We start from the raw sequence: 27608 nt of genomic DNA, 5'->3' as shown, positions 1-27608 counted from the left end.
AATAAACAGAGTCTGTTTTTTTAGTACTAAAACAACTTTATTTGGATGAAACATCCTCAGCACCAGGTGCATTTTTTCACGATTGATCCCCTTCTCCTTCACACTACCCAGCACCTGGGCGAAGGCAGGAAATACAAATGTGGCCTCCATTGGCTCCTCAGAAGTTATTCTTTATCCTTTTCTTTTTTCTTCTTGTCACCATGGTGACCCTAGGGGATAAGTCAAAGAGAAACAAGAGGGTGTGTCAGAGCCTAGGCAGCTGATGAGTATTTCCTCGTCCCTCTCTCTTGCTCACACTCATGGGATCTGCATAAACACCAAACTACAGTCATCCTCGGCTAGAACCAATGGGCTTGCATCACCCACTAGCCAAATTGTACCCTGATACAGACACAGGACTTCCAAGGACACACAACTTCGATGGGAGTGGCATGGATGAGTCCAGTGGCAGAACTGAGCCCACTGCAGTTATGACGGGAAGAGTGATTGTGGCACATCATCTTTTGATGGCTATGTTACCCAGACCACAAGGTTTCCTGTGAAGTTGGATGGGCTTCTGAGACCAGTGGGTAGCTGTTTACATGGCATGGCTAGCTGTCATTCAGGCATCCTTTATAGCCGGAGGCTTTTGGGGATGCCATTCCCCAGGGCTTCTAAGATCAAAAACATTACACAATTCAGGAGAGTGTCTGGTGCATTGTGGGGGAAGTGGATCACCGATCTGGCAGCCAGTCAGAAAACCTCAGGGGCGGAGCCTCTTTTCCAGCGGCTCACAAGATTCCAAGATTGCAGATGTGTTGTTAGCATTCGCACTGGGTACCAGAGGCAGAATAGGGCTCGCAAGCTCTAGGCTTGCGCTCGGAGCTGATTCTCAGCAGCTCCTGCAGCAGATCTGACTTATCCATGGGGGTATTTTCAAAGTCACCTCACTCTGAACTCTTCTCATGCCCTTTAGTGGCCGCCCCATGCACACCACACCTCCAGGAAAAGGAAGAAAAAAGTCCCCAGAACCACCTGCAAACTCCGGCTGTAGCATTAACATCAGAGCAGCGGGGCTTCCTTAAGGGGCGCCCATGCGATTTTGTGACTCCTTCCCTTGACTGGCAGGGGCCAGCAGAGGCTGATCTCTCAGAAGGCGTGAGGAGGAAAGGAAAGAATTTACACTGCCACAGCAGTGACCAGACCCAGGCTGGACAAGGATGTTCTGCTCTAAAGCAAGGGAAAAACAAACCCGCCCAGTAGATCTGCTAGGCACTGATCAGTTCCTGGTTACCTCTTCAGAATCACTGTCAGAGCTGCTGCTGCTGTCGCTGCTGTCACCTTCCTCGCCCTCTCCCTAAGGGGCAAAGAAGAAAGGGTTCACGACTACAATGGTGATAGCACCGCACCACTGCACTGGGAACAAAGCTTCCCAGCCAGGGTCAATGTCTATCCGGAGGCATCCTGGCTCATCTGCTGCTGGCAGCTTGGATGGAGGAAGAGAGATCATTTGCATTTTGTCTTGCTGCTTTTACATCATAGGACAATGTTAACTCTCACTTCCTCTGTTCCTGGTGAGCGCCTCGGCAGGGAGGAGATGGGGCAATGATCAGACAGCCTGTCTGACTCTCCCCTCTCCTCTGTGAGAAAAAGGTTTTCATGCTCAGTACTAGCTGCAACACACACACAGTGCCACCATGCTAGGAGGTGGGAAATCAAACACACACAGAGATTCAGAGCACATAAGGCCCAAAGGGACTCTCATGGCCACACAGTCTGCTCATAGAATTGCACCCGGGACTATCACAGCATCCAATTGCCCAATAAGCCCCAGGGACGTGCAACAGCCTGAGTGCTGGGCTGATGGAACCTTTGTCGCGCACGAACCCAACCCGCAATGGCACTCAGCTGTGTTTGGAGGGGACGCTGGAGGAGGAAAACTTTCCAAAATTGAGTCAAAGAGGCTGGAATTTGTTATTCCTTAATGGTTCTGAGGGACTGAAATGGCAGCTTTAGTCACGCCGCAGCGATGGGGAATCCAAAATGCCCAGACAACACACGGAACATGGGAATTCTCCACTAGTTCCTCACCTTTTTTTCCTTCTTCTTCTTTTTCTTGTCTCTGTCTTTCTCCTTCTCTTCTTTCTTGTCTCCGTCTTTCTTGTCTTTCTCCTTCTCTTCTTTCTTGTCTTTCTCCTTCTCTTTTCCCTGATCCTTCTTGTCTTCTCTTCCGAACACTGAGGAGGAGAATGAGTGGACAGATCAGTTGGCACTCCCCACCGGCTCTAGAGGGAGCTTATCCCACACCGCCTGCGTGCCAAGTGTAACACATCGAAGCACAAGGTAGAAAGGGATGAAAAGACAAGGAGCGCAAGGGACCCCCAATCCTGTACCACTGACAGCACAGTGCCTGGCTTCCACGTGACTCCAGCCCAGTAAAGACCAAGAGGGGATACGGGCCTCATTACCATGCAGAGGGATTGTGTTTAAGAAGGTCATCGAGTTGATCAGTATAGCACAGGCCGCCAACACGACCCAACACCCTCCCACTAAACCCAGCAACCAGAATGAGGCCATAGAATTACAGCCAGCAGGAGACAAGGCTATGGCAGGCCACAGGCAGAGAACAGGAGGGACTGAGGCCCACCAGTGCTCAAGGCCCCTGCAATGGCAAGGAAATGATTGAGATAAACCCAGATGATCCTGGCAAGTGACTGCACCCACATGCTGCAGAGGAGGTGAAAACCCTCCAAGGTCACTGACAATATGACCTGGGGGAAAATTCCTTCCTGAACCCACACATGGTGATCAGTTAGACCCTGGGCATGTGAGCAAGAACCAGCCAGCCAAGCTCCTGGGAGACAGAATGCCTGGTACCACCTTAGAGCCTTGGCACACCCCATCAATGTCCCATTTCCAGTCATGCCTGGCCCTGCTGCTTCAGAAGAAGCTGATTAAAAAAACCCACCAACCCTTCCAGAATACACTAAGGGGTTAAAAAAAATCTCTTCCTGACCCCTGTGGTAGCTGGCTGAAACCCAGAAGCATGATCTTTTAGGACCATGAGACATAAACTGGAAGTAAGCCCTGCCCCCCACCATCCCAACAACCTCACACACCCCTTCTCTGTGCACACCCTCCTAGCATATTCACAAAGAAGGGAGAGGGCAGGCAGAGAACTGAGCCTTGTAGCCATTCACCGCAGAGGCCAGTGCCGAGCATTTGAGCTTCCTTCTGCAACACCTCTATTTGCACCAGAACACGATCCCCTCTGCAGTGCGCAAGCCCTCAGAGGAGCAAGATGTTCCGCTCGCCCTCCCCACATAATCACTATGGCAAGAGGGTTGGGAAGCCCATAGGGAGTGGGTGGCCAACATGAGAGTAGAGATGTAGGTGAAATGTTCCAAGCCTGGGCAACAGGGAGGAGAGTGGAATATTTCCGGGAGAAGGACAAGGGGAGAGCTTGGGGGGATGGAAAGAGGAACTGGCAGTGGGTCTTTCCAAAGGAGATTTCAGATAGCCACCTAGCTGCTTCCTTCGGTGACTACAGCATAGGGTTCCGTGCAGTTAGCAATGTGACGTGAGGAGCGTCTAGCAGCGTGTGAGTGTGAGGACTGATGGGACTCTGGGCCTGAAGCAGGTAGAATGGAGAGAGAGAGTTCGCTTCCACAACACCCCTTTATCCCACATCATGCTCACAACTCAATTCTGCTGCGCTTTCCCTGCCTGGATGCAAAGCCACTCACTCTTTAAGATGGAAGACATCCTGCAGCAGCTACCTGGATCTCACAGGTCGATTCAGAACACCTAGAAAAGAGACATCCCCAGACAAGGACAGGATTAGAGAGAGAGGTTACAATATTATGCGATTTCAGTATTGATCTGAGCTTTGCAGCATTAAAATGACTGTTTCTGGGTCCCAAACACTCACCTTTCTGCTTTCCTTTAACCTGCAGGTTTAATGAGCCCTGAATGTTTTAACACCTTCCAGAATGGTTATTTTTCTGGGTTAATGGAATCCCTCTGCATACAGCGTTAATGAGACCATTCCTGTTTCAACAATGAGGGTAAATTAACTAGTGGAACAACTCCCCTAGGGCTGTGGCAGATTCTTCATCACTGAAAGTCTTTAAATCACGTTTGGATGGCCTTCTAAAAGATCTGCTCCAGCCCAGACAGAAGGCGTGGCCTTAATGCAGGAATTAGCACTCCGGGGAGGTTCTCTAGCCTGTGTTATGCAGGATGTCAGACTAGGTGATCACAACAGTCCCTTCTGGCCTTAAAATCAATAAGTCTCTGAGTGTTAAGGGTGAGACTAGTTGTTTGGAGGTCCCCAAGGGGTACAGCATTACAACATCACTCTGAGGGCTTGTCTACATCAGAAAGTTGCAGCGCTGGTGAGGGAGTTACAGCGCTGCAACTTAGGAGGTGTACACATCTACAGGGCACCACCAGCGCTGCAACTCCCTGTTTGCAGCGCTGGCCGTACTCCCGTTTTGTCTCGGGTGTAGAGGATCCAGCGCTGGTGATCCAGCGCTGGTAATCAAGTATAGACACTTACCAGCGCTTTTCTTGACCTCCGTGGAATAAGCAGGTATCCCAGCATCACCGAGGAAGCCTCTGGTAATCAAACTGGTCTCCTTCCCCAGCTTGCTCTCGCGTTCCCCGAACCCCGAGCAAGCAGGTCTCCTTCCCTGAGGTTTGCTGGGTGGTTCCGGGAACGCGAGAGCAAACCGCGGCGAAGCTGGTCTCCTTCCCCAGTTTGCTATCGCGTTCCCCAAACAAGCAGGTCTCCTTCCCTACGGTTTGCAGGGTGGTTCGGGGAACGCGAGAGCAAACCGCGGCGAAGCTGGTCTCCTTCCCCGGTTTGCTCTCGCGTTCCCGGAACCCCCGAGCAAGCAGGTCTCCTTCCCTGCGGTTTGCAGGGTGGTTCGGGGAACGCAAGAGCAAACCGCGGCGAAGCTGGTCTCCTTTCCCGGTTTGCTCTCTCGTTCCCCGAACCCCCGAGCAAGCAGGTCTCCTTCCCTGCGGTTTGCAGGGTGGTTCAGGGAACGCGAGAGCAAACCGCGGCGAAGCTGGTCTCCTTTCCCGGTTTGCTCTCTCGTTCCCCGAACCCCCGAGCAAGCAGGTCTCCTTCCCTGCGGTTTGCAGGGTGGTTCGGGGAACGCGAGAGCAAACCGTGGCGAAGCTGGTCTCCTTTCCCGGTTTGCTCTCGCGTTCCCCGAACCCCCCTTGAAGCCGCCCAACAGCGCTGCAGTGTGGCCACATCTAACACCACTTGCAGCGCTGGTTGCTGTAAGTGTGGCCACTCTGCAGCGCTGGCCCTATACAGCTGTACTAATACAGCTGTAACAACCAGCGCTGCAAAATTTTAGATGTAGACATGGCCTGAGTGAGTTACTGTCATATCAGTCCCCTGGGAAGTGGATGCAGCGAGCAGACTGAGCCAGTCACAGAGTCCTCCCTTTCTCACACCTCCGGACAGCCGCATATTGTATCAGCAGAGAATGGAAACCGCTCTTGGTGACCAAACAGGAAAGGCCCAAAGTTGCTGCGCTGAGCATGTACACCTGGGAGTCACCCATATCGCATCTCACAAGTCTCCACTTGCTTGGGAAAGGTCAGTGCTGCTAGATCTCCAGGAGCGGGGTATGCCCCCCTCACCCTGGTGAACGTGATCTGATCTCAGCATCACGCATTCAGCCGGGCTTGTTTGCTCTCATGCTTGATTGCCGTGCACTTGACTGTGTGCATGGAGGCTGAGATGAAAGCAACAGACATTCTAACCCATTTCCAAAGCCAGGTCCGGCTTGGCTGGGTCTAGCCCGAGCTCATTCTCGTACTCAGCCCACTTGCTGCAAAATCATTTTTAAAAAAGCTGCAGTCGCATCGCCAGACTATTGGGTTATACAGTGGGTGTGCAGACAGCAACAATAAGCATGTAATTGGCAAACTGCAGTTTTCCCTTGAGGCTGAATGAACCAAAGTAAAAGGCCAAACCAGAATGCCCTATAGACCAAATAAAACAAAGCTGCATATTCATAAAGCCTATGCAAATATGCTAATCTGTATTTAGCTATTTCCTGTGGGCACAAAGAATTTACCAACTGATAACAGCCACCCCTGCTATAGCCTTGTCCAGATGGACTGCTTTCTGAACTGCAATTTCCCCCCTCCGGGAGTACTGCAGAACAGAATTCAAAGCAAAAATGTCTGTGTCTCAATTCCTGAAATCAAGCAGAGTGGGACCTGTTACTAGATCACTCCCCACATTTTCCCACTGCTCAGAGTTCCCATGTAACAAAGCCAGGCTGTAAATCCCCAGAAGGAGAAGAAAGTGGCCTTACCTGGCAGCGAAAAAGGCAAGCGGCCTCCCAAGTTTCTAGTTGGTAGCAGTAGCTCTGCAGTTCCTGTCTTGTCATCTTGTACTGTCTCCTCCCCAGTTCTACTGCCAGAGCAGAAAAACTGGTTCCACCATCCTCCTCTGGCTTCCTAGGATCCCAGGAAACACAAGTGACCCAGCCCAGGTGCAGAGTAACCTATCTGCCTGGCTAACGCTGACTCATTCAAGAACTTCTGACCCACGCTAGGCAGGCCATGGCTGCTATGTTGGTTGGAAAACGCCCACTACATTAGGGTGACCAGACAGCAAATGTGAAAAATCGGGACGGGGTGAAGGGTAATAGAAACCTATATAAGAAAGACCCCAAAATCAGGACTGTCCCTATAAAATCGGGATATCTGGTCACCCTACACCACGTGGACATTGAGTGTTCGATCCTGCCATGCTGCGCACAATGGAAGCTGAGCCGTTGACTTCAGAGGAAGCAGGAACAGGGTCCCAAACCTCAGTCGGACTCCCCCTGCTTGGAACACTATGGCAGCAGCTGGTCATCCAGGAAACTTGTAGAGCCATTAAGACAGGAATCTCTCTCTCTCCTACTTATGTCATATTTGCCCTCACATATGCAATCATCAGGCCAACAGCTACTCCAGGAAGGCTGTGTACTTGACACATGGGACACTACAACAGACAGATGAATATTTTAGAGTGGACAGTTAGTTCCCTTTCATGGATGGCACCCTCTAACGTCTGCCGCTTCAGCAATCTTTCACTCCAAGTTCTAACTAGCTAAATACCTAACTACAGTAGTTAGCCAATAATGTTGAAGTATTAGTTCGAAACATTGTCTGGATATGCTCCTCCCTGCTTTTCCTCTTCCAAGCAACACCCTCATTTCCAACAATATTGATACAATGAAAGAACAGTGACAATACTTTGAGATCCTGAGGGGCTGTGGAACTGCAAAGCACTTTACAAGAACTAATGAATTCAGCCTTGCAGCACCCCTGGGAAGTGGGAATAACCTTTGCCATTTTGAATGAGCAAAATTGGTTGGGGAAAATTCATAGACTCATAGACTTTAAGGCCAGAAGAGACCATCATGATCATCTAGTCTGACCTACTGCGCATCGCAGGCCACAGCACCTCACCCACCCACCGACCCCTGTCATAGGCCCATAACCTCTGGCTGCATTACTGAAGTCCTCAATCTTGATTTAAAGACTTCAAGTTACAAAAAATCCACCATTTAATCTAGTTCAAACCAGCAAATGACCCCTGCCCCACACTGCAGAGGAAGGCAAAACACACCAGGGACTCTGCCAATCTGACCTAGGAGAAAATTCCTTCCTGACTCCAGATATGGCGATCAGTTAGACCCTGAGCATGTGGGCAAGACCCAAGAGCCAGACACCTGGGAAAGAATTCTCTGTAGTGACTTGGAGCCCTCCCCTCGAAGGTCACAACTCCAGCTATTGGAGATATTTGCTAATAGCAGTCGCGGATGGTCTATAAGCCATTGTAGTCAATCTCATCAGATCATCCCCTCTGTAAATTCATCAAGCTCAGTCTTAAAAAGATTTTAGGTTTCTTTGCCCCCACTGCTGCCCCTGAATTCACACACACAGGATTCAGTTCAAGTAAATAATTCATTGCAAGTGGTGGCCCCAATTCAGAGTGCAGGCAGCTAAAATAGGGAAGCTTGGGCATATCCTTGCGCCTCCTGGATTCTGCAGGCAGCAGGACACCTATAGCCAGACCACATTGCACTCCAGCCCAATCCATTGCCAGCATGTCCCTACATGGGGTGGGCAGAGTAGAGGCATTCAGCTCACCTTTAACTTCAGGAGCATGGTCTTTATGCTGAGCAGATACCCCCAGCTGACTGGCTGGGCTGCCCCTGCAGAGCTTGGTTCTAATTTGCAAAGTTAATTCTCTTAACGATCAAGCCCAGCTACACCAGATATGCCTCTGGAATTGAACTGTTTTCCCTTCAGGCAGTCTCCCTCAAACACTTACTGCTCAGCAGGAATCACTCTCCGAAGCATTATAAAGAATGCATTGCTCTAATGTAATTAACTCTGCTTTGCATGTTGTTATTCCTGGCCATTGACCAGGAGCATCTCTTACAACTACCAGTACAGACTAGAGATGAAATATAAAAAAAGCCCATCCTGCTATGGCACAAGACCAGGGCCCAGGGAGATTGGGGTGTTGTAAGCACAACAAACTTGAGTCTCTCGAAAAGGCAAAGAAGGCTATAGGGAAATCAAGTGATCTGCTGTGAGCATTTATGGCATGGAGTTGGTGGGTTCCAGAGGTGCACCTAAAATTTCTCAGCTGAAAGAAGAGAGCCTGGGGATTCAGTCTGCAATCTCAGCATCTCATGGAATCCAACCCCGTTCGTTGCAATTCTCAGGTGACAGCAGTGGCTTAACATGCATTCTGACGTAGAAATCGCGACTTTTCCTTTCTGCTGGTGACCTCATCATGGTGGTCATGCCTTTGCCAGCTCCAGGCTGGACTCTAAAACTGTTCAACTTGGGGTTACACTTGAGGTCCACTCAGAAGCTTCAGCTAGTGCAGAATATCAGTCACTGCTGTTTAAACCATCAACATGAGCCCACAAAGGCCTGCGAGCTGACTGTGTCAGAGACCGCCTCTCTATCTAGGCCAGACTGTAGCAGTACAGTTGGCTGAAACACCTTCTTGTTGGTTTGCTCCCAGGGTTGAACTATGCTTGACTCTGGTCAGCGTGACACTCATCACTTTCATGTGTGCTGAACTTAACAGAGCACTGAAGACCAAGCAAAGCAGGAGGGGAAGGTAGTCACACAGTCAAAGTACTTATCCCTAGCGAGAGTGAAATATCACCTATAAAGTTAGTTTTGAGACATTTCGGCCAGGTGGAATGTCTAGTTTGGCTATTAACATGCACACAAGTACCCACCTTTCCTTCTGGGAGACTGTGATTGTTGACTTAAAGCAGTGCCATGGGAGATGTGTACAAACAGCTGGCCAGCTCCCAAATGACAGGTGCCCCTTGTTACCGTCTGCTGCATTCAGCCTCTGCCAGGACAAGATGGAGGATGGATGGATTGATTATAGGAGTTTATTAATATTTCCAAAGGGGATTAATTGATACAGAGTAAGATGCCAGATAGTTCAAAAAAGAAACTTTCAGTGTGTGGATTCAAGGTAGTTTTCTCTCTCCCCCCTCCTTACCCCCCCAAAAAACCCTAAATTTATTCCAAACAAAAACTTTTCCCATGTAGATAAGATCTGAGAGACTGTTTTGAGTCACATCCATAAACAGGGTGCAGTTGTTCACTCTTGAGCACATCCTTCCATGGACAACACTACCAACAAACTCAAGACACTGCCATGTTGTGTAGACAAGCTGGTTTATTTAGCACTTGGGCACCTTTGAGAAAGATTTCAGTTTCACTATGCCCCACATCTGCTGGTTGATCTTCTCTCTTTAGTTCTGAGTCATGCCATTTCATTGTTTATCTGAGCCACTCAGGACAGCCCGGCTCCTCACTCACTCGAGGTTTTGGTCAGGTTTTGGTCGCCTGGTTGGCAATCCTGCTGCCACCTCTTGCTGATAGCAGAACTTTGTTTCTTCCTTTGCAAGCCAGCTGAAAATTGACTGCATTCCCCAGGCGCGTAAAACATTTTTCTGATTATCCACATTTGTATCTTAATAATAAAACAAATGAACAAGCGGTGATATAGCTGGGCAAGCGCTGGGAGGAAATATTCATAATTCCATCCAGCATAGACTATAGATTTTTTTTTTTTTACATTAGCACAGCAGCTGGTGGAAGGCTGTTTTCTAAGTGCACATGTAACAGAATCTCATTGAATGAAAGAAAATTACATTTTTCCCATTTCACTCTTCATTGCCTCCATTTTATCTGACCCTTATCTAGTCTAGAAAGCCTCTCACCTCCTCAAAGAACAAGCTCCAGGAGCTCTCACCTTACTTCCAGCTCTCATCAAGTTCAGGCATGAGCCAGGGCTGAGTAATACGATCTCTATTCATGTGAAAACAGTGCAGTCAGACAAAGCCTTTGAGTAAGCACTTGCATTGACTCTATAGCTGTTTTCTTTGGTAAATTAGATTGACTACTTGTAAGAGCAAGAATGAGGCTATTCTAGCGTTGGCTATTTGTTACTGTAGTGAATTCCTGTTGACTATCTAGCCTGACAGTCCTGCCATCTTATTCCTTAGAGAAATGTAGCTGTTTGGGGTGTTTCTGACTAGAACACTGGATGCGTTTGAAAAGCTGCTGCTCCTGCCCCATCAAAACCCATTCTCCTTAATTCACTCTGCTTGTCTATCATTTTCTCTATTTCTCAGCCTGTAGGCTTTATCAGTGAGGCTGGCAGTTTGCAAAGACTCAAGGATTGTTTCTAAATAGCTTGTTTGCTATCGCTGCTTATTTCCCACTTGACGTCCTGGATTTAAACGATCCCACACAATTACGCTGGTACTAGCAGCCTGAGTTCAGCTAATCCTGCTTCTGTACAGAAATTGATTCTGCCACCCATTTGATTTCAATAGGATTGCCTGTGGAGAAAGGCATTAAATATGCAGACTACTTGCTAAAATCTCATGCCCTGTGAACAGGGGTAGTGAAACCTGACCAGTGGCAGCACTCGAAGAGGGAAGTGAAGACAGACCCATCTCATTCTGACTGTCTTCTTGCATTTCTCTTATTGCTGTAGGAACTACTCAGTCGGCTTCATGGTACTAAGCCAGATTCTCGGTCAGTGTTTGGTGGGTTTGGAACAGTGGCATCAGAACAAAAAGTGTTCAGCCAGTTAGTGCAGAAACTTCCTTTTAATCATGAGCTTATAAAGTCTACATCATTGAACCAGTAGTGTATCTCAGAGAATTTACAACATCCACCAAGGAGCCTGTCTCTCTCTGGCTGACTGTGGGGACCAGTGTAAGACCTGGTAAACATGGGGCTCAAAACCACACCCAGAGGCTGGGAAAGGGCGCTTAATAGAAAACAATGCTACTTTAAGCATCAATGCACTTTCCTTGATAGCATCAGTGGCAACTGTCGCCCCAGGCTGAGAATGGAGCTCTGGCCTCTCTCCTATATACATATATAAAAACGCTGCTTAGCCACAGGGCAGGGGAGAAGAAAGATAGAGTGAGGCCACAACTGCAATACTACCAGATAAGTTATTGCCAGCTCATGATACATGAAACAGCATTGGCATTTAACTCAGCTCCTGGCCACAGAACAAGTGACCCACAGCTATTCAGACACTACAGTGATGAGCACAGTATAAGAACATATACAGAATAGAATGGCCTGGTGAAAGAAGAGAGCACAGAGTGTGTGTGTAGGGGGGGGGTGTTGTTCTTTCCTCCCCATCCCTTTGATTCTCCACCTCCCAAATATGATGTAGGATTCTCATGGCAATGACTGAACACTTATTCCACGTATGGTTTTATTATTCGAAAAGTCAATCCATCCACAGATCTGATCATTCAAACAAAACTGAAGCAAGGATTTTCGCAGCTATACAAAATAGGAGAAGCTATTTGCCAAAAGGTGTTTCTATAGTAAAAAATAACTCTCTCTGCTTGGCAACAAGCTGCAGCAATGGAGCAGAGCGCAGGGAAGCACGAAACCCAAGAGTAGAGATTTGCAAGACCTGCTAAAACCTGGAGAGGTCGAAGGCTGGGACTAGAGATTTATCATTACTGATGAGCCAATACAGAGGAACGCAGGTATGACAGTCTACTCTCATTAGTTGCCTAGACTCCTTTTTTATTCTGTTTAAGCCACCTTTTTCTTTCCATGTTGGTGCAGCAGAGGCTGTTCCCTTCCAGTGAAGAAGCTCAAAAGCTACAAAGTGCCAAAAGTAACAAAATAAGGACGTTTTTAAAGCACAAAGAAAAAGATGCCCTGTGTGGAACAGCAGCGTGTGGAGCAGATGAGGAGTCTCAGTGCCATTGTCAAGCTGTTTCCTCACTGACGTATTCTAATCGCCTCTTACAGAGACATGAAATAGTGCAGTGCGTCACTTTTATACAGTAGCCTAAGAAAGTCCTTCTGTGGTACAACACAGACAGTGACTCCTGGGTCAAGTTGTACTGAAAGGAAATGAGAAATTCTCGGCTCTGTTGTCTTAATCACTTGAACAGGAACCCATCCCTTCTGGTTGCCCTTCATTTATTGCTACAGGGCCACGCACCCTGTTATGCTGGACAAATCAGCCCTGTTACAGCTTTCTGCTCACTAACGGGCCTATGCGTAACCCTGCGTGCAACACTTGCCTTCCTGAAGCAAAGATCTTGCAGGAAAGAGAAACACGTCAAAATCCCCAAGCCCCATCCAAGACCACAGTTCGTAAGAGATCAGCACGCTTCAGCAAGCTGCTGCTTTTGTATATACAGAGCATCAGGGACCTTAGATTCTGTTCTTTCAAAGCTGAAATCATTCCTGAGACTCTGAACGTTGCCGTATTGTGTATCCAGCACACACTTAGCAGGAACATAAATACGTGCCTTGAAATTCAAACTCAGCTGGAAAGTTTGGTTAAATACTCATTAAGCGGTTACCCTAGTCTTTTCTCTAGAGTGATTTAGCTTCAGTCATCCTCAAAATAGTCTTTCCCAAAAGAGCTCATTAACATACCCAGCTACGGAGCGCAGAGCGAAGAGTGATAAACAGTCAGCCAAACTAAGGACTGGTCTACACTGGGAATTTACATCAGCACTGCTATGTCTCTCAGGGGTGTGAAAAATCCACACCACGAGAGACACAGCTAGGTCGACGGAAGAATTCTTCATTGACCTAGCTACTGAGTCTTGGGGAGGTGGATTTCCTACACTGATGGGAGAACCCCTTTGGTCAGCGTAGGTAGTGTCTACACTCAAGTACTACACAGGCACAGCTGTAGCGGTTTAAGCATAGCCATACCCTAAGAAACAACCTGCATTTTTAACCTGCCAGATTGCCCAGATGCCTAGACTCTGCTAATTGCATCCTTCATGTCTCCTGACAAATTGTACAGCGAAGACCTGGCCAGTCAGCATTTTATCATCACCACTGTAGTACCAGTGATTAAAGCTTCATTTATTTTCTGTCCCTACCCCATTCCCAGGCAAGGGAACAATCAAGTGGGCAGATGTGCTTTCTGCTCGACTAGCAGGATTAATTCACTGCTATGATAATTCGGTTCGAGTTTGGACCAGAGAGATCTGTAGCACAGGCAGGAGTAGCTGGAAGGCATCTTGGATATATGAAGCACTGTTTGAAGCCTACAAGACAAAACAAATTACATTAGAGCCATTCATGCTACCAGTCTTCATTTCTGCTTGACGTGTGTATACTATACGGTCACTGATGAGTAATATACATAAGCAATATCAGACTACTGCTCTCAGATGCAGCAACTTCTTTTCAGTTAAGTCTACTTTTTAAACTCCAGTTTAGCCCACTGGGCAAAAGGTGGCCAACTGACTCAGGAGAATGGCCATACCATTTCCAAGCTGATCCATCTAGTTCAGTCTCCTGTCTCTGAGGATACTCAGTACCAGCTGTTCCAGGGGAAGGCATAAGAAACCCTGCAGCAGAAAGGAAGCACGCACCAACACGGAACGTTTCTTCCTAACCCCCTCAGTTAGCAGTTACCCACTTTGGGAATCAGTTGAGAAGCATATGGATTGTCACACACTGAATGATGTGACTTGTCCAAGGTATGAACACAGCAGTTTCTAGGTTTCTAGCCCTCTGCTGTAACCGCTAGAGCTGTGGCAAAGTCTACCATTTTGAGCCACAGGGGTTCCCAAAACATTTCAGGTTAGAAGCTCACACTCAAAGCAATCGATCATCAACTGAAACAAAGTTTCATGCCAAATCACACAAGTCATCCATGGTCCAGTTAGAAGCTTTATAGGCTTTCAACAGACTTGGGCTGAGTTTCTAACAGAAAACAGGATGAGTTTCCTATTGGCAGGTCTGCACAGCTCTAGCAGTTCCTAGAGCCCCACAGCCTCCTGGACTGTGAAATCTGCTGTGCATTCAGGCGATACCCCTGAACCACGTGAACAGCTTCAGATCCTGAGGGAAAAGCGAGCTGCAAAAACAGAAACCAGCAATTTCTGCTAATAATAAATCCTTGGCTTTCAAGCATAAGAACCTCTACTCGGGCACTCCGAGCAAATGGGAATAGCTATTCAGAACTAAACTTTCAGTGGGGAAGTTTGAAATTTCTAATGCAACATTTCACACCACATGTGACTATCTGAAAGCTGCAGCCCTCTGCCCATCCGCACAATGGACATGGATTTTTCATCACATCAGTTTAGAATGAGCTCTCTCTCGAAAAGTTAAACAGAACAGTACAAGCCTGATGAAAAGTTTCAGCTCAGTCTCATTAGTAGGCCAGGAGTAACATGTAAGGACTGGCTTTAATATTTTAGCATCTTTGTTTGTTTATTGGTAGTGTGCAAATATTCCAATTCTACCCTGCTTCTATCTGAGAAATAGTTATTGTTTATTTAACTGGAGGAAAGAGGCATGTTGAAAAAAATCATTAAGAATCAAGTTTTCCTGGCAAGACTACCTCTGAAAATCTTATTAAATTACAGTGTTTAGAAAGACAAGCCAATTGGTATTGTCTGAATATGGAGAATTTCTTATGTTTCCCAGCTGAAATTTGGGAGTTGTTTGAAGAAGAATTGCCAATTAGCTGACAGGAAAGGCAGACATTTTTCAAAATGACTTTCCCTTCTGTTCCATCTTCTCTAGACTGTTCTGAAGTGATTGTGTTTATACTTTACCAAATACATTGCACATCTGGCACAGATGATAGTAGCAATGTTTCCGTGGCTATCTATTAAGACTTGTAAATTACCAGTTGGGGAAGCAGTCTTAAGCCATGGTTTAGAAAACTGGATAATGAAGTGAGGATTGACTAGTCTGTCCACATTTCAACATTCGTAGCTGTAAGTGTATCATAACTGACCTCCAAAAACACTCCCGTGATTAATGGGTTCAGCACATCTGCCTTCTCTTTGACCTGAAAAGATTAGAGATATCTCATCCTGCTTGACAATCTGATTGCATTTCCTTTAAGCAAAACACAGGGCCAGATCCTCAGCTACTTTAGAAATCGGCATAGCCCTCTCACCGTCAGGGAAGCTGCACTGATTTACAACAGCTGAGGATGTGGACCACAATATGAAAATACAGACTTGCACAAGTCCCAGCATGTACCAAAAGCGTGCTATATACAACGATGTGCACTCAACTTCCAGGTGAACTGGGGAAAGCTTCCTGAATTAAAGCAAGCTAATGGGACATATTTCTAACAAAAGCAGCTGTAGGCTGGTATGAACCAGGTCTAGGACAATGGAAGGGTCTTGTGTACAAGTTGAGCACTGTGCATATATGCAAACAGCAGGTTCCTTTCAGAGACCGCTCTCTGTCTCTGCAGAGAACACCGTGAAGGAGAACATCACAAACCATAGAAACATAAAACACAATTTCCCCACCATTTCGGCTACCAACGTGTGAGAGGAGTACATAATACCCTACAATAATTACACCTTCATCATTGCAGGTATTAACTACTTAGTCTCCTCAAAGCATGGAAAGAAATTGTCTGAGCTGGATGACTTTACTTCAGTAAAGTTCACTTTGAACTCCAATCCAGGCTGAAAAGCTACTAGCTTTACAGGGTGATGTGAAAAATCTGAAGGTCGTAATGAATTAGGATGCAGCAAAGCTCATCAATAACACACCTGTGTATTTTAAAAATACAGAAGCTGAGACAGCGTGAGAAGCTGTGCAGCTGAACAAAGGCATGAGAGCATTTCAGGGACACTACAGTCTGTTTTGAATGCAGCATGAGGTTGAGCGGGACCAACCAATCTCATTCCTGTTAAACAAGAAGTAGGTCTTACCCCTGCAGTTGTTAAGCATGTAGTGAACTCTTTAGATAGCGAAGACAATTCTTTACACAGCACAATAGTCATTCTGGGAAAGGAAAAAGGGAAATTATGTAGTAAAGCACTTTAAAAAAAATCCTCTTTACTTTGCCATTGTCATCTGTAAACCAAAATCACTCACTTCCACATGTAAATTTTTCTTTAAAAACAAAAAGATAGATATAAATGTTTAAGGGTCCAATAACATAGCATATGAAGAATGAGAAGTTCCAAATAATATCTAAAAAGAGAACAAGGCTGACAATTGGAAGCAGATTTCAGAGAACAGGAATGCCTGGTCCGAAGGGAACACGACTAACTTGCTTTTTTAGTTACAAGCAGGAAGTGTCATCTTGTTTGTAAGAGAGAAATAGTTATTTTACATGGACACCAACTGCCTCTTAATAAAACAAGTCCCTGCTTGTCTTAAGCAGTATCGGTGATAAATCTGCTCAGGATGATTTTAATATTAGGCATCTAATGTGCCAACAGGCTAGCAAAACGTTACTGAATAATCATTTTACACAAAGAGAATGGCTCTCTTTACACTACTTTAAACAGAATATTTTGTGGGCTCCATTTTTTCCTTTTTAAATGCCTGTCTACTAAACTAGCACAAGTTTAGGGCAAAATTCCTGTCTCCGAGCTGCATGAAAGCTGTCACATAATATTTTCCTTTCTCCAAGTGTTCTTGTCGAGAAATTTCTATATGTACAAAAGACAGTCGAGTTCTGTTTAGTGAAGACAATACTGCCCTTAGCAATTTCTAACATAAATGCAATCAGACGTAAACTGCCTGCTGAGGACTGTGGAGAGAAGCTGCACAGTAATGCCTACGCCAACAGTAGGATGCCGACCTAACCACGTACTATAGCATAATTCAAAGGACTTACTGTGAAAGGGCTTTGGCTCGGCCTGTGGCTGACACCTCTTGCTTCTGACCATGTAGGACCAATGCTGCAGTTTTGTGGAACATTTCAATGGAGCAGGCGGTCAGTTCAGCCAGACTTCTAATGGCGAATGCGTGAATATCCTGCAGGAGTTACAAAGAGCTCATTCCAATAGGTTTGCTATGATTTTAAAATAAGACTGCTCCTCCCCCTATTCCCCCATCTCTAGGAGTTAATATAAAATTCTAACTGTGGGTTGAAAGCCATAAGCAACCAGTTGTCAATATAGGATAATGTGCCAGCCACTAAAGTGTTAAATTTCATTTTTTCTCTCTCCTTTGCCCAGTTACCTCTACGGATGTTTGAACATCTTGGTTAGCATCCCCTGAATCCAGCTGTTGGTTTTCTTCGCTCATTTTCTCCTCTTTTGGAGCTTCCACGTTGAGTCTTTCAATCCATTCATGAGCAGATTTCCTTGCCTGTGTAATAGGAGGCGCAGACACATCAGCATGACACCTAACGATTGGGATGAGATCCTCCTGCACTCTGCAGAAGGTGAAAGACTGATCTCTTTGTAAGAAACAGTTACTACCCCTGTATTGGTGGAAAGAAATGGGACAAGCAAGTCAGTTACCTGCTGAACTTTGCAGCGGGGTGAGTGAAATCTAAGAGAACTGGCTACTGTGACATATACTTTTGGCACTTGTTTTTCTTTCTTACAAGATGTACCCATGACATGTGCTGCTTTAACAGCACGAGTGAGATCAAGAGGTTTTATTAGGGTTTCCAACAGATGTTAGTGCCACTCAGTGGACCACAATGGTATTGTAAGAGGGTAAGAAAAGGAGACATTCCTCTAAATTTACTAACAGGACTGGTCAGGAGAGGAAGTTGTCTAAAGAGGGGCTCAGACACTGGGTTATGGGATCATGAAACTGATCAGCAGTAACCCAGTGTGTGAACTATACGTAAGATACATCCCTTGCTCCTTTTCCGTAGCTTCAACTGAATGGGCCATTGCTACAGATATAATCTTCTGAGGAAGGCACACTTTCAAAGATAGGAGATGATTTTAAAGCCAGATGTTGTGAATGGACAACAGGGGATGGATCACTTGATGATTACAAGTTCTGTTCACTGGTCACTGTCGGAAGACAAAAATACTGGACTAGATGGACCATTGGCCTGACCCAGTATGGCTGTTCTTATGAGATCAAGAAAGTCCATCTTATCAAGGGCTCCAACATTTAAATGCTCCTTATCGTTTTGTAATCCCCGGGGGGAAGAGGGCGGACGAATGGTGCTTTATAATTTTAACACCTTCACCAGGAGTTCAGGACCTGGTCTCCTGAGATATATCCACCAGCCATCAGAGGACACAAAGCTAACTCACCGCAGCTAGTTTGTCTGGCTTGGCAGAGATGTGCAGTTCGAAGAAAAGCGCAGTTATTTCCTTTGTGAAATCTTCGTCTCCTGAAGGAAACAAAGCAGGTTTGCAAGACTCGGTAGAGTAAGATAGTCTGTACTACACAAATAAGTGATAATCAGGAAATATACATTGTATAACCATGCAGCTTGTTTCTGCCCACATGCCTCCAGGGTTCAGCTACTGCTGACAACCAATGGCTGCATATAATTCATTTTTAAATCACATATTCAACAAAGGATTCAAACCCCTCAAACTTGGTCTTTTTTAATGCAATTTATTGGGCATTATTTGGTTTTGAGGGCCTATAGATATGTCACTAGGACTCACTAGCCTTTGGCCAAGGTAATTCTATTTTTACAGCTAGCATCCAACCACAAACAACATAAATTCTGCATTTCAGAAGACATCTGCTTGCACAGCACCTTAGAGAATTTTTAAGGCCATTTAAAGATAATGGTTTTTCTATTATATATGCAGGGCCAGATGTTAACAAAACAGGAAAAAAAGCTGCTGGATCCATCATGTACAAAGATAAAAATTATAAATAAGTCTCTAGAGTACCTAACACTGAATGCGCCAGCCCTCTTTGCTCGGCCCCTTTGGTAAAATCGAAACAAGAAAGTCGTTTATGTTCAAATTAGTGAAAGCTTCAACAACTGGATGCTCCCTGCTGTGCAGGTTGTTTCAGAGCTTTACGATGTCCCTCCAAACTGTGTGGCCAACACTAGTAGAAACTTTTACCTTTAAAAAAAGGTGCCTTTTTTGAAGCCAGATACTGCCACTAATAGGTTTCCCTTAGCTCCAGGAAAGGAGGCAGTTGGGAAGAAGCTATTTTCTTGGGATTTCCTACATGGCCTCTCCCTTCATGCCCTTCTGCCCAGGTCCTCCCCTCATTTTCTTCTCTCACAAGACCCTGCATCAGAGGGACCTCCTTTCTTCTGCCCAAGGGTGCACTGGAATGGCTCCCGGCAGAGGAGAGTTCTCCCCATCCTTCCAGAGATTAAGGGCACTGCCTTTCAACAGCGTTCCCAACTGCTGATAGGTTGAGGATCAAGGGACCAGTTGAATAACCACCGGCCCTGGGCCTTTCACACATTGCTGTGAAAGGCTAGTTGGTTTTAAATTGGAGTTTAAAAATAAGCCTCCCCGCCTGTAAATGCGGATCCTCTTTATTACCCTTTTTCTCTTCCTCTTCATCATCATAAAATTCAGCTAATGAAAATGCTTCTTTGAGCTGTTCCAACTCCACTTTTAACATGTCTAACTCTTCTCCAGAGAGGGCGTTTATAACCGACTTCACCTAGTTAAGAGCAAGACAGCCATAAAAAGAGTCATTAATGCAACAGGAAAGAGAAACAAGATGGAAATGATACAGTGCAGCAATATTAATGACATGCTGACACCAAATGCAGCCATCCCTTTAGGACAGAGTTCTCTGCCAGGCCCCATTAAGGAGTAATTGATTCTTTACCAGGCTTCCTGATGTTTCATGTTTCAATTGATATTTGCCAAAAATTGAATAGCTGGGATACAATTTGTATTAACCTAGCAGGATCACCAAGGTTGCAAAATCTCTCAGTACCACACATCAGGAAAGCTAGGAAGAATAGAACTGTGTGTCCCAGGAAGAGAATGTGTGACCCAGTAGCCAATCAAGTGTCAGGTCTATGGAATCAGGGGTCAAAGTGAAGCTAGAGAGCTGTACCTGCCGCTAACTACTTGAGCACAGGCGTTTGCTGCCAATGAAGAAGCACCGGCTTGTTGGCCAGAGGACAAATGACAGCCAGGGAAAATTCTTATTTAAAGAAAACAAAAACCAGAGAGTGGCTCCTTTGTTACTGCTAAACTACAACATACTCTACTTGGCTTAGTGCTCACCATTTTCCATTTCCTGTCCATGTGTTCAGCTCGGCCTGAAGGCACCAGTCACCAGACTTATTTTTTATGTAACATATATAATGTAGATGAGGTTCGTAGCACTATTATTAAGATTGCCTAGCGCTTCCCATAAGAAGACCATTTTCAATTGCTTAGCCATTTGGACTGAAGTTTTCCACGCCAAGTTGTCTGCCCCAGGATGAACTTTTCTGGGAAGATTTCAGCTAGAATGGTTCAGCCATTCTAGGGAAAAGATACATTCTGCCCATGTTCACTAATTCCTGGTGATTTAAAAAAAAAATGCTCTAGCACCCCAATTCTTTGGAGCAGAGACTTGAAATTTGGCAGAGGGCAAGGGTATCCCTTGTATCCAGAGAGTGCCTCCTGCCACCCCTCTGAAAATCCACCCCATTTGGACAATTATAAGCCTTTATTTTTTATTACGCTTTGCTAATGCTCATTGGAGACTTCTTAGATATTAGCAGCTCAATTCTAGCTGAAGATTACGTCTACAAAAGCATGCTCTAGCCCCAAGGCCGAGCAGGACTTTCCCTGCCATTGCAGCTCTGGGCTGGGCTGGATCTGGGCATGTGTACTGAGAGGAGGAAGGCTGTCTGTTCCGTGCTCTCAGGGCAGGTGGGGAGACAAAGTAACTTGAGACAAGGAGTCTGAAGGATGCAAAAACTGGTACTGGCTGGGCAAGCACATCGACTCTGGGAGTTGGGGGAAATGAAAGTGGGCGAAGAGAGAGCGGAGATGGAGTTACTTACGTGTGATCGTGCAGTCAGACAATATCATAATGCATACACACAAGGGGGCCAAATTAGGTTGCACAGCTAACCTTAGTTCTGGCATTGCCAAAATTTTGAGTACTTGACATTGCAACCATAATAATGTTCTTTAAACAGGTTTTTGTACATAAATAAAATCTTTTCCCTCTTCAGCTGCACATATAAAATAGAAAGGAAACTGCTCAAAGCCATTACCTTTGAATCACTCTCTCTGGAAAGCATCTCCAAGGCTTCCAGATGTGAAAGACCCTGAAACTCATCAAAGAGTAACCCATAATGGGCTTTCTTCTTGGTAGCCATGGTAACCTCGGTAGCTGTCCGCTGCTCTTCTTTCTCCTTTGCCTCTCGCAAGACCTGAAAAGGAAAACCAGAGGCGTCAAACCAGCGGTAGAGAAATTGGATAAGGGAGGCGAAGGCCCCGGTGAACAATTTTAGGAAGCGTTCACTTGATGCTAATACTGAAGGTTCTTTAAAAGGAAAACATAGGGAAGAAAAAAATAAAAGAGAGAAACTGCTGAGAATCTCACTGTCGGGGTTGAAGAGAAACCAGTACCTGTGACAGTGTAGAATTCCTGTTCATTAAGCCCTTTGTCTTCTTGAATCCAGGATCTCCTTCAGCTATCACGTCCATTGTCTTCTTTCCAATGAATTCCAAAGCATCCAAACCTCCACTAATAACACTCTTCCCCTAGAAAGCAGATTTGCAAATTTAGAGAATGCATGTGAATGGTACTTCTGTTTGTCTAGCTACAGTTAGTTTAAATTTATTATTAAAATATGATTTATACCAGAAGTGATGTGGGCCAAATGCTCGTGTTCAAGAGCCCCCCCATCCCCATGTACAGTAAAGAGCATGAAAACCAAGAAAGAAACACTAGCAGCCAATGTTTTAATGGAAGTGCTCAGCTGGGGAATATGGCCCTCCATCACAATTGTAACAGCCATCCTGAATTTATAAAATGCACAAATTAAAATCCTTCAGTCAGAAGAAACTTGACTATGTTCATTTATCCATTTTTAAAGTATGTTAAAACTTAAAAGAAAGAAGCAGCCTTTGCATTTTGTTCTGCTAGTAGAGAGGCTTTTCTTCCAGAGTCATGGGCCAGTCCCCAGGAAAGCTCTGCCTCCTGGACTCCACAGTTTTACCCCTCAGGGTAAAGTGTCCCATTGGAACTGGCTATGATCAGTAGGACAAGTTGCCCCCCACCCCAAGTAATTTGGGTCAATCCCACAGAGGACTATGAAGAGGAAGGCTGGAGTCATTCCTAGAAACTCCACTGATGTTAGTGGAGTTACGCCAGGAATGAACCTGCCCTTGAATTTGGCCTGTTATTCTACAGGAAACCAGAAAAGGCAGCTGAGCACTGGGGTCACACACACTATGCTGCAGATCTGAAGGCCAGGATAACCCGTTCAGACTTTCATAAAGAAAAGCCAGATAAAATAAAGAGTAGAATCAAGGTTTGTTGATAGGAGGCTTCAAAGACAAGGAAAAATAAGTTATTTTACCCTATTTCCCAGCCTCCCCACCCACCCACTCACTGTGCTTTGAACAGCTGTAGAAAGAGTGGATAAAACTCCGAAAGCTCCACTGATGGGCAAGGAACTGCTGTCATCAACTCCACCTGTATTGCTTGCTTCAGAACTCTGGCTTCCTGCATTGGAGTGTGGGGGAAAAGATGTTTTATTTTTCAAAACTCGCAAACAATGACAACAAAGTTCAGATTGTAAACAGATATTGTCCATTTCAGGCAGGCAAATGCACAAATCTCAGACGGACGAGAGGGCCGCAGCACATGAGACAGAAAGAGATAAGATCACTCTGCTATAATGCTAAGACTTTGCAGAGCTAACAGAAATAAGCACTGAAACATTACTGTAGTAAACAGATGTCAATCTCAATACACACAGAGCAGACCTGTTGAGTGTAAGATGGTGCTATTTTTAGACCACGCTTGGAGAAATTCAAAAATTACATTTCTTAATTTTAATAATAAAAACTGACCTCCTGTAACAACTTTGGCCTCTGATGAGATCTCACTAGGGCTGGGGATCCCAAGGGACGTCTCTGCTTTTTCAATGACATTCGAAATACCTTGTCCTAGAGAAGGCAATGCTATTATTTCAACTCTAAGACAGAACTGTATTCACTTTAGCCACCAAGAAAGCAGTGATTGAATCAGAAATAAGATTAACCACCAGGGGCTGTACACTGGAGATACAGCTATAGATACATAAGCACTAACCACACACACACAAAATGTGTTACCCAGTCAATACTAAAAGCAATGGCCGTCTGGCTTGCTCACTGACCAGCATAAAGAATTCATCTTACATTGAAGCCTTTATGCTGTATCCCACTGATGGAAAAGTCTCAGCTGGCCATTGTTTGTGCCAGCTCCTTAAAAGCCTGAAAGCTATTCTGCTGTACATGTCTCCCTACCTCTCATTTTGCTTTTGACTTTTTCCCCTGCATTTTGAACAGAGTGCTTGACTTTTGCCAACTCTTGCTTCCGAATCTGAAATCTTGTACTTTATAGACAAGCAACACAGCATAAGCTGGGGACATTCGTGAAAACTGAAGCCTGATTTTAGACTGCAAGAAGAGTTACTGTAAGAACAGCCACACTGGGTCAGACCAAAGGTCCATCTAGCCCAGCATCCTGTCCTCCGACAGCGGCCAAGTGCCCCAGAGGGACTGAACAGAACAGGAAATTATCAACTGATCCAATTATATCAAATTAGCAAAATACCAGCAGTCCTTACCTACTGTAGCTACTGTGGCTGAGGCAGTGGAGAGAAGCGACTTTCCCCAGCTCCCCCAGTATCCCCATCCTGTCTGAGATGCATCAGTGGAATCAGATACCTTTATTTAGAGAAACAGAGATGGAATACAGCAAAGTGACTGACTGATCTCTGAACTGTATCTTTATGAACCTCTTTTTTAACAGTAGTAATGACACTGAATTTCAGCCAACATGAACACATATTGCATATCGATCTGTGACCTCCTTGATCTTCACTAAGTATCAATTATTCAGTTAGGGTTAAGTTCACCCTCCTGCAACAAGGCCAGAATAAGTGAACAGAGCAATTGCTACATTGTATCAGACTTGTGGTCCATCTTGTCCAGCATCCTATCTCAGACAGTGGCCAGCACCAGATGCTTCGGAGGAAGGTACAAATGTGGGGTAGTCTTCCTCAGTTTCCAATGAAGGTCTCTTCCTAAACCCTAAATAGAGTTTAGGTGGGGCATTATTTCAGAGTTGAGAGGGAAGGAATTTGGACATTACTGTACTAGAGATAAAAATGGAGGAAGGAAAAGGGAGAGCAGGAATGAACAGCAGAAGCGTCAGTGTTGGTACCCTGTAACCTTCCTCTTCTGCATGCAACCCTCTCTCAGGAATGATGTGCAATACCAAAGTTTAATGCTGAGCTATCCGATGTGTATTTGACTACAAAGTAACTTCACTCTACTTTAAGGAAAAACAAACGGGGTTGCAAAATGCAGGAAGATTGGGGTATGGAAGCAGTAAGGAAGGTAGGAAAGAGGAAGTTGGGTTGTTTTTTTTTTTTAAAAAGCTTCATAGTTCGTTCCCCCCGTCCCGTACCTTTCTAGTGCAGTCAGTGTTCTAACGTCATTTGTTCCACCCTTATCTAACCCCCCATGGGAAGAAGCCAGTTCTTAGCTACCCTATCTGTGCAGTTCTAACATAGCGCCATGACTTTCTGCCACTCATGGGGTACATTCAGAGACCCAATTGCCAGGTTTGATGCAAAACTTATTCAAACCAATGACATTTAAAATAATGCATTTTCAGCATAGCTCAGTGCAAAACTCTATTCTGCCACAACTTTGCAGGAAAGGACTTCATCGTTGTTCCCAACACAACCAGGATTCTGCTGTGTTTAAAGTTTGTGCAATTTACCAATCAGCATGTTCAAAGAGTCAGCACAGAAACATACTTTCAGGGTTTGATCCACTGGCTCTTCTGCAACAATTGGCTCATTAGAGGGTTTGGCTTCAGGTCTTTTCCGAGTCAGAGCCACAGGTTCAGATTCATCCTCTTCCCTACCACTGCTCTCAACGGACCCAGCTTCCTCTGCTCTCTGTCCATTCTCATCCTTCTGGGAGGCACCTGCTTTCAGACTTTCACTGCCAGCTTTTTCAGACATGACTAGAACATCTCCTAGAAAATAAAGCGATTCTAAGAATAACAGCAACCCACTAGGATATTTTTGACATTCCTTTAAAATGCTACAGTGCTCTCCTGAATAGCTAAACGAGAAGACAGTTATTCTCTTCCTCTCCCCATATATACGCTCCCATTCACCTTCTATACGTCAATGGATTTTTTGAGAAACAAGGTGGGTGAGGCAATATCTTTCATTGGACCAGCTTCTGTTGGTGGAAGGGACAAGTTTCCAAGCTACACAGAGCTCTTCTTCAAGTCTGGGGAAGGAAGCAGAATTCTCTCTCAGTCTGAACTATGCGTGACTGACAGGAAACAGTATGACAGACTTCAAACTTCCAAATACTACAGGTCACTCTATCTAAGAGCTATACCCTCCCAGCAGGAAAGGAACTGAGCAATATCTGTAAGTGCTGCACTTACAAAGGGTGTGCAGATAATTTAATCTATGGCTTGTCTCACTAACCCAGACAGCTTTGGTGGACTGTTTTTGAAAAGCGTTTGCCAAATATGAAAGGACAGCATTATTAGAACTTGGGCAGTTCAGTAAGTTGCAGCGTGTTTATTTGAGTGTTGTGAATTTATGGCAGAGCTTTTTTAAAGTGTACAATCAATCTGGAAATCCATCGTAACTGACAACTTACATTTGAAGTCACAAGCTGCCATACAAATCCAACTGCAGGATAAGGACCTATAAACCACCATTTGTAAATGAGATTTTTTTCCCTGTCATTGATGGGCCAAACAGTCATAATTTCATTAACTCCAACTCCAAGACATTGTAATGAAGCTCGTTATATGATGCTGGTGATGCAATCAGATCAGCTTGTTACATTGTAATGCACTGGTTACCTTTCTCTTAGTAAAAAAGAAGAGACAAATCACCACTCTGTCAATTTAAGATGACAATTCCAAAATCCTAGGTGCACGTACCCCATTTCCCCCTCTGTCTCTTCATCCTCCACCTACACGTCCCAGAGACATTTCTACACTGCTGGTATTTTACAAACACATACGCAGGCTCAAGCCCTTGCCCGCAGGATTTAGACACACGTTTTCCATCAGACACAGGATGTAAAAAACTTGACAAGTGCAATAGGGCTCCAACTCCCTCCCAGGGTTCAACGTTCATGCTCCCAGTTAGTCACCCACCCAGATGAAGGTGCATGACTCCAAAGTGACTAGAAAATGGACTAGTTTGAGAAATCATGTTCACTGTTAGCTACCTTCTCAAACACGGCCTCCTGCCCTCGTCCCCCCCAACACACCCCTCCCGGCCCCCTAGCCCTCGTCCTCCAGATCCCCCCTAGCATCTATGCCCTGCCCCCCTCTTCCAGGGTCTCCTCTAGCACCCCCCACCCCTGCCCCCCAGGATCAACCCTGGTGCCCCTCTCCCTCCGTCCCTCCTCCAAGATCTCCTCTAGCACCCCCCACCCCTACCCCCCAGGATCAACCCTGGTGCCCCTCTCCCTCTGTCCCCCCCTCCAAGATCTCCCCCAGCACGCCCCACCCTTGTCCCCCAGGATCAACCCTGGTGCCCCTCTCCCTCTGTCCCCCCCACCCCAGGGTCTCCCCCAGCACCCCCCACCCTTGTCCCCCAGGATCACCACTAGCACCTACGCCCCCACCCCAGGGTCTCCCCTAGCACGCCCCACCCTTGTCCCCCAGGATCAACCCTGGTGCCCCTCTCCCTCCGTCCCCCCCTCCAAGATCTCCCCCAGCACCCCCCACCCCTGCCCCCCAGGATCAACCCTGGTGCCCCTCTCCCTCCGTCCCCCCTCCAAGATCTCCCCCAGCACGCCCAACCCTTGTCCCCCAGGATCACCACTAGCACCTACGCCCCCACCCCAGGGTCTCCCCTAGCACCCCCCACCCCTGCCCCCCAGGATCACCCCAGCACCCTTCTCCCTGCAAAATCTTCCCCACGCCGCCCCCCAGCACCCTCTCCCTGTCTCCCCCCAAGACGTCCCCCCCGCATCGCCCCGCACCCCCGGGGCTCACCTGCAGGGCAGGCTCCGGCCCGGCCGCCTCAGCCTCCGCCAGTGACAGCCCCCGCCACGTCTCAGCCGTGCCCCCCCACTGACACACACCGCTGGAGGACCGGCACCATAGAGACTGCAGGGCAAACGGGACCCCCC

The 27608-nt window shown here is 46.1% G+C and overlaps 1 protein-coding gene and 1 long non-coding RNA gene across 5 annotated transcripts; both read right to left on the bottom strand.

Annotated features, from left to right (window-relative positions):
- Positions 1 to 2163: 2163 nt before the first annotated feature.
- Positions 2164 to 13113, bottom strand: LOC115656333. 3 transcript variants are annotated; one of them, XR_004001634.1, is made up of 4 exons: positions 9273 to 13113; positions 6327 to 6471; positions 3726 to 3786; positions 2164 to 2216 (listed from the first exon to the last, which is right to left on the bottom strand). It is a non-coding gene; the product is annotated as an uncharacterized LOC115656333 (long non-coding RNA). The 3 variants fall into 3 exon arrangements; XR_004001635.1 differs by having other exon boundaries at positions 6327 to 6427; XR_004001633.1 differs by lacking the exon at positions 9273 to 13113 and having other exon boundaries at positions 6327 to 7433.
- Positions 13114 to 13390: 277 nt separating this feature from the next.
- On the bottom strand, positions 13391 to 27569 carry FAM114A2 (family with sequence similarity 114 member A2). 2 transcript variants are annotated; one of them, XM_030571915.1, is made up of 15 exons: positions 27472 to 27569; positions 25612 to 25730; positions 25244 to 25467; positions 24044 to 24143; positions 23283 to 23378; positions 22820 to 22932; positions 21831 to 21965; positions 21473 to 21631; positions 19785 to 19908; positions 18573 to 18652; positions 17530 to 17658; positions 17183 to 17322; positions 16266 to 16338; positions 15326 to 15379; positions 13391 to 13616 (listed from the first exon to the last, which is right to left on the bottom strand). In XM_030571915.1, exons 3-15 carry the CDS (start codon positions 25451 to 25453, stop codon positions 13521 to 13523), a joined length of 1509 nt encoding a protein of 502 aa, XP_030427775.1. In that variant the 5' UTR covers positions 25454 to 25467; positions 25612 to 25730; positions 27472 to 27569; the 3' UTR covers positions 13391 to 13520. The 2 variants fall into 2 exon arrangements, with proteins under 2 accessions (XP_030427775.1, XP_030427774.1); XM_030571914.1 differs by lacking the exon at positions 25612 to 25730 and having other exon boundaries at positions 27472 to 27557.
- Between the last annotated feature and the right edge of the window lie 39 nt (positions 27570 to 27608).

Source organism: Gopherus evgoodei, chromosome 8 (assembly GCF_007399415.2).
Source record: "Gopherus evgoodei ecotype Sinaloan lineage chromosome 8, rGopEvg1_v1.p, whole genome shotgun sequence".
Taxonomy (NCBI): Eukaryota; Metazoa; Chordata; order Testudines; family Testudinidae; genus Gopherus; species Gopherus evgoodei.
Note: the sequence above shows the minus strand (reverse complement) of the source record. Positions and strands in the feature narration are given on the sequence as shown.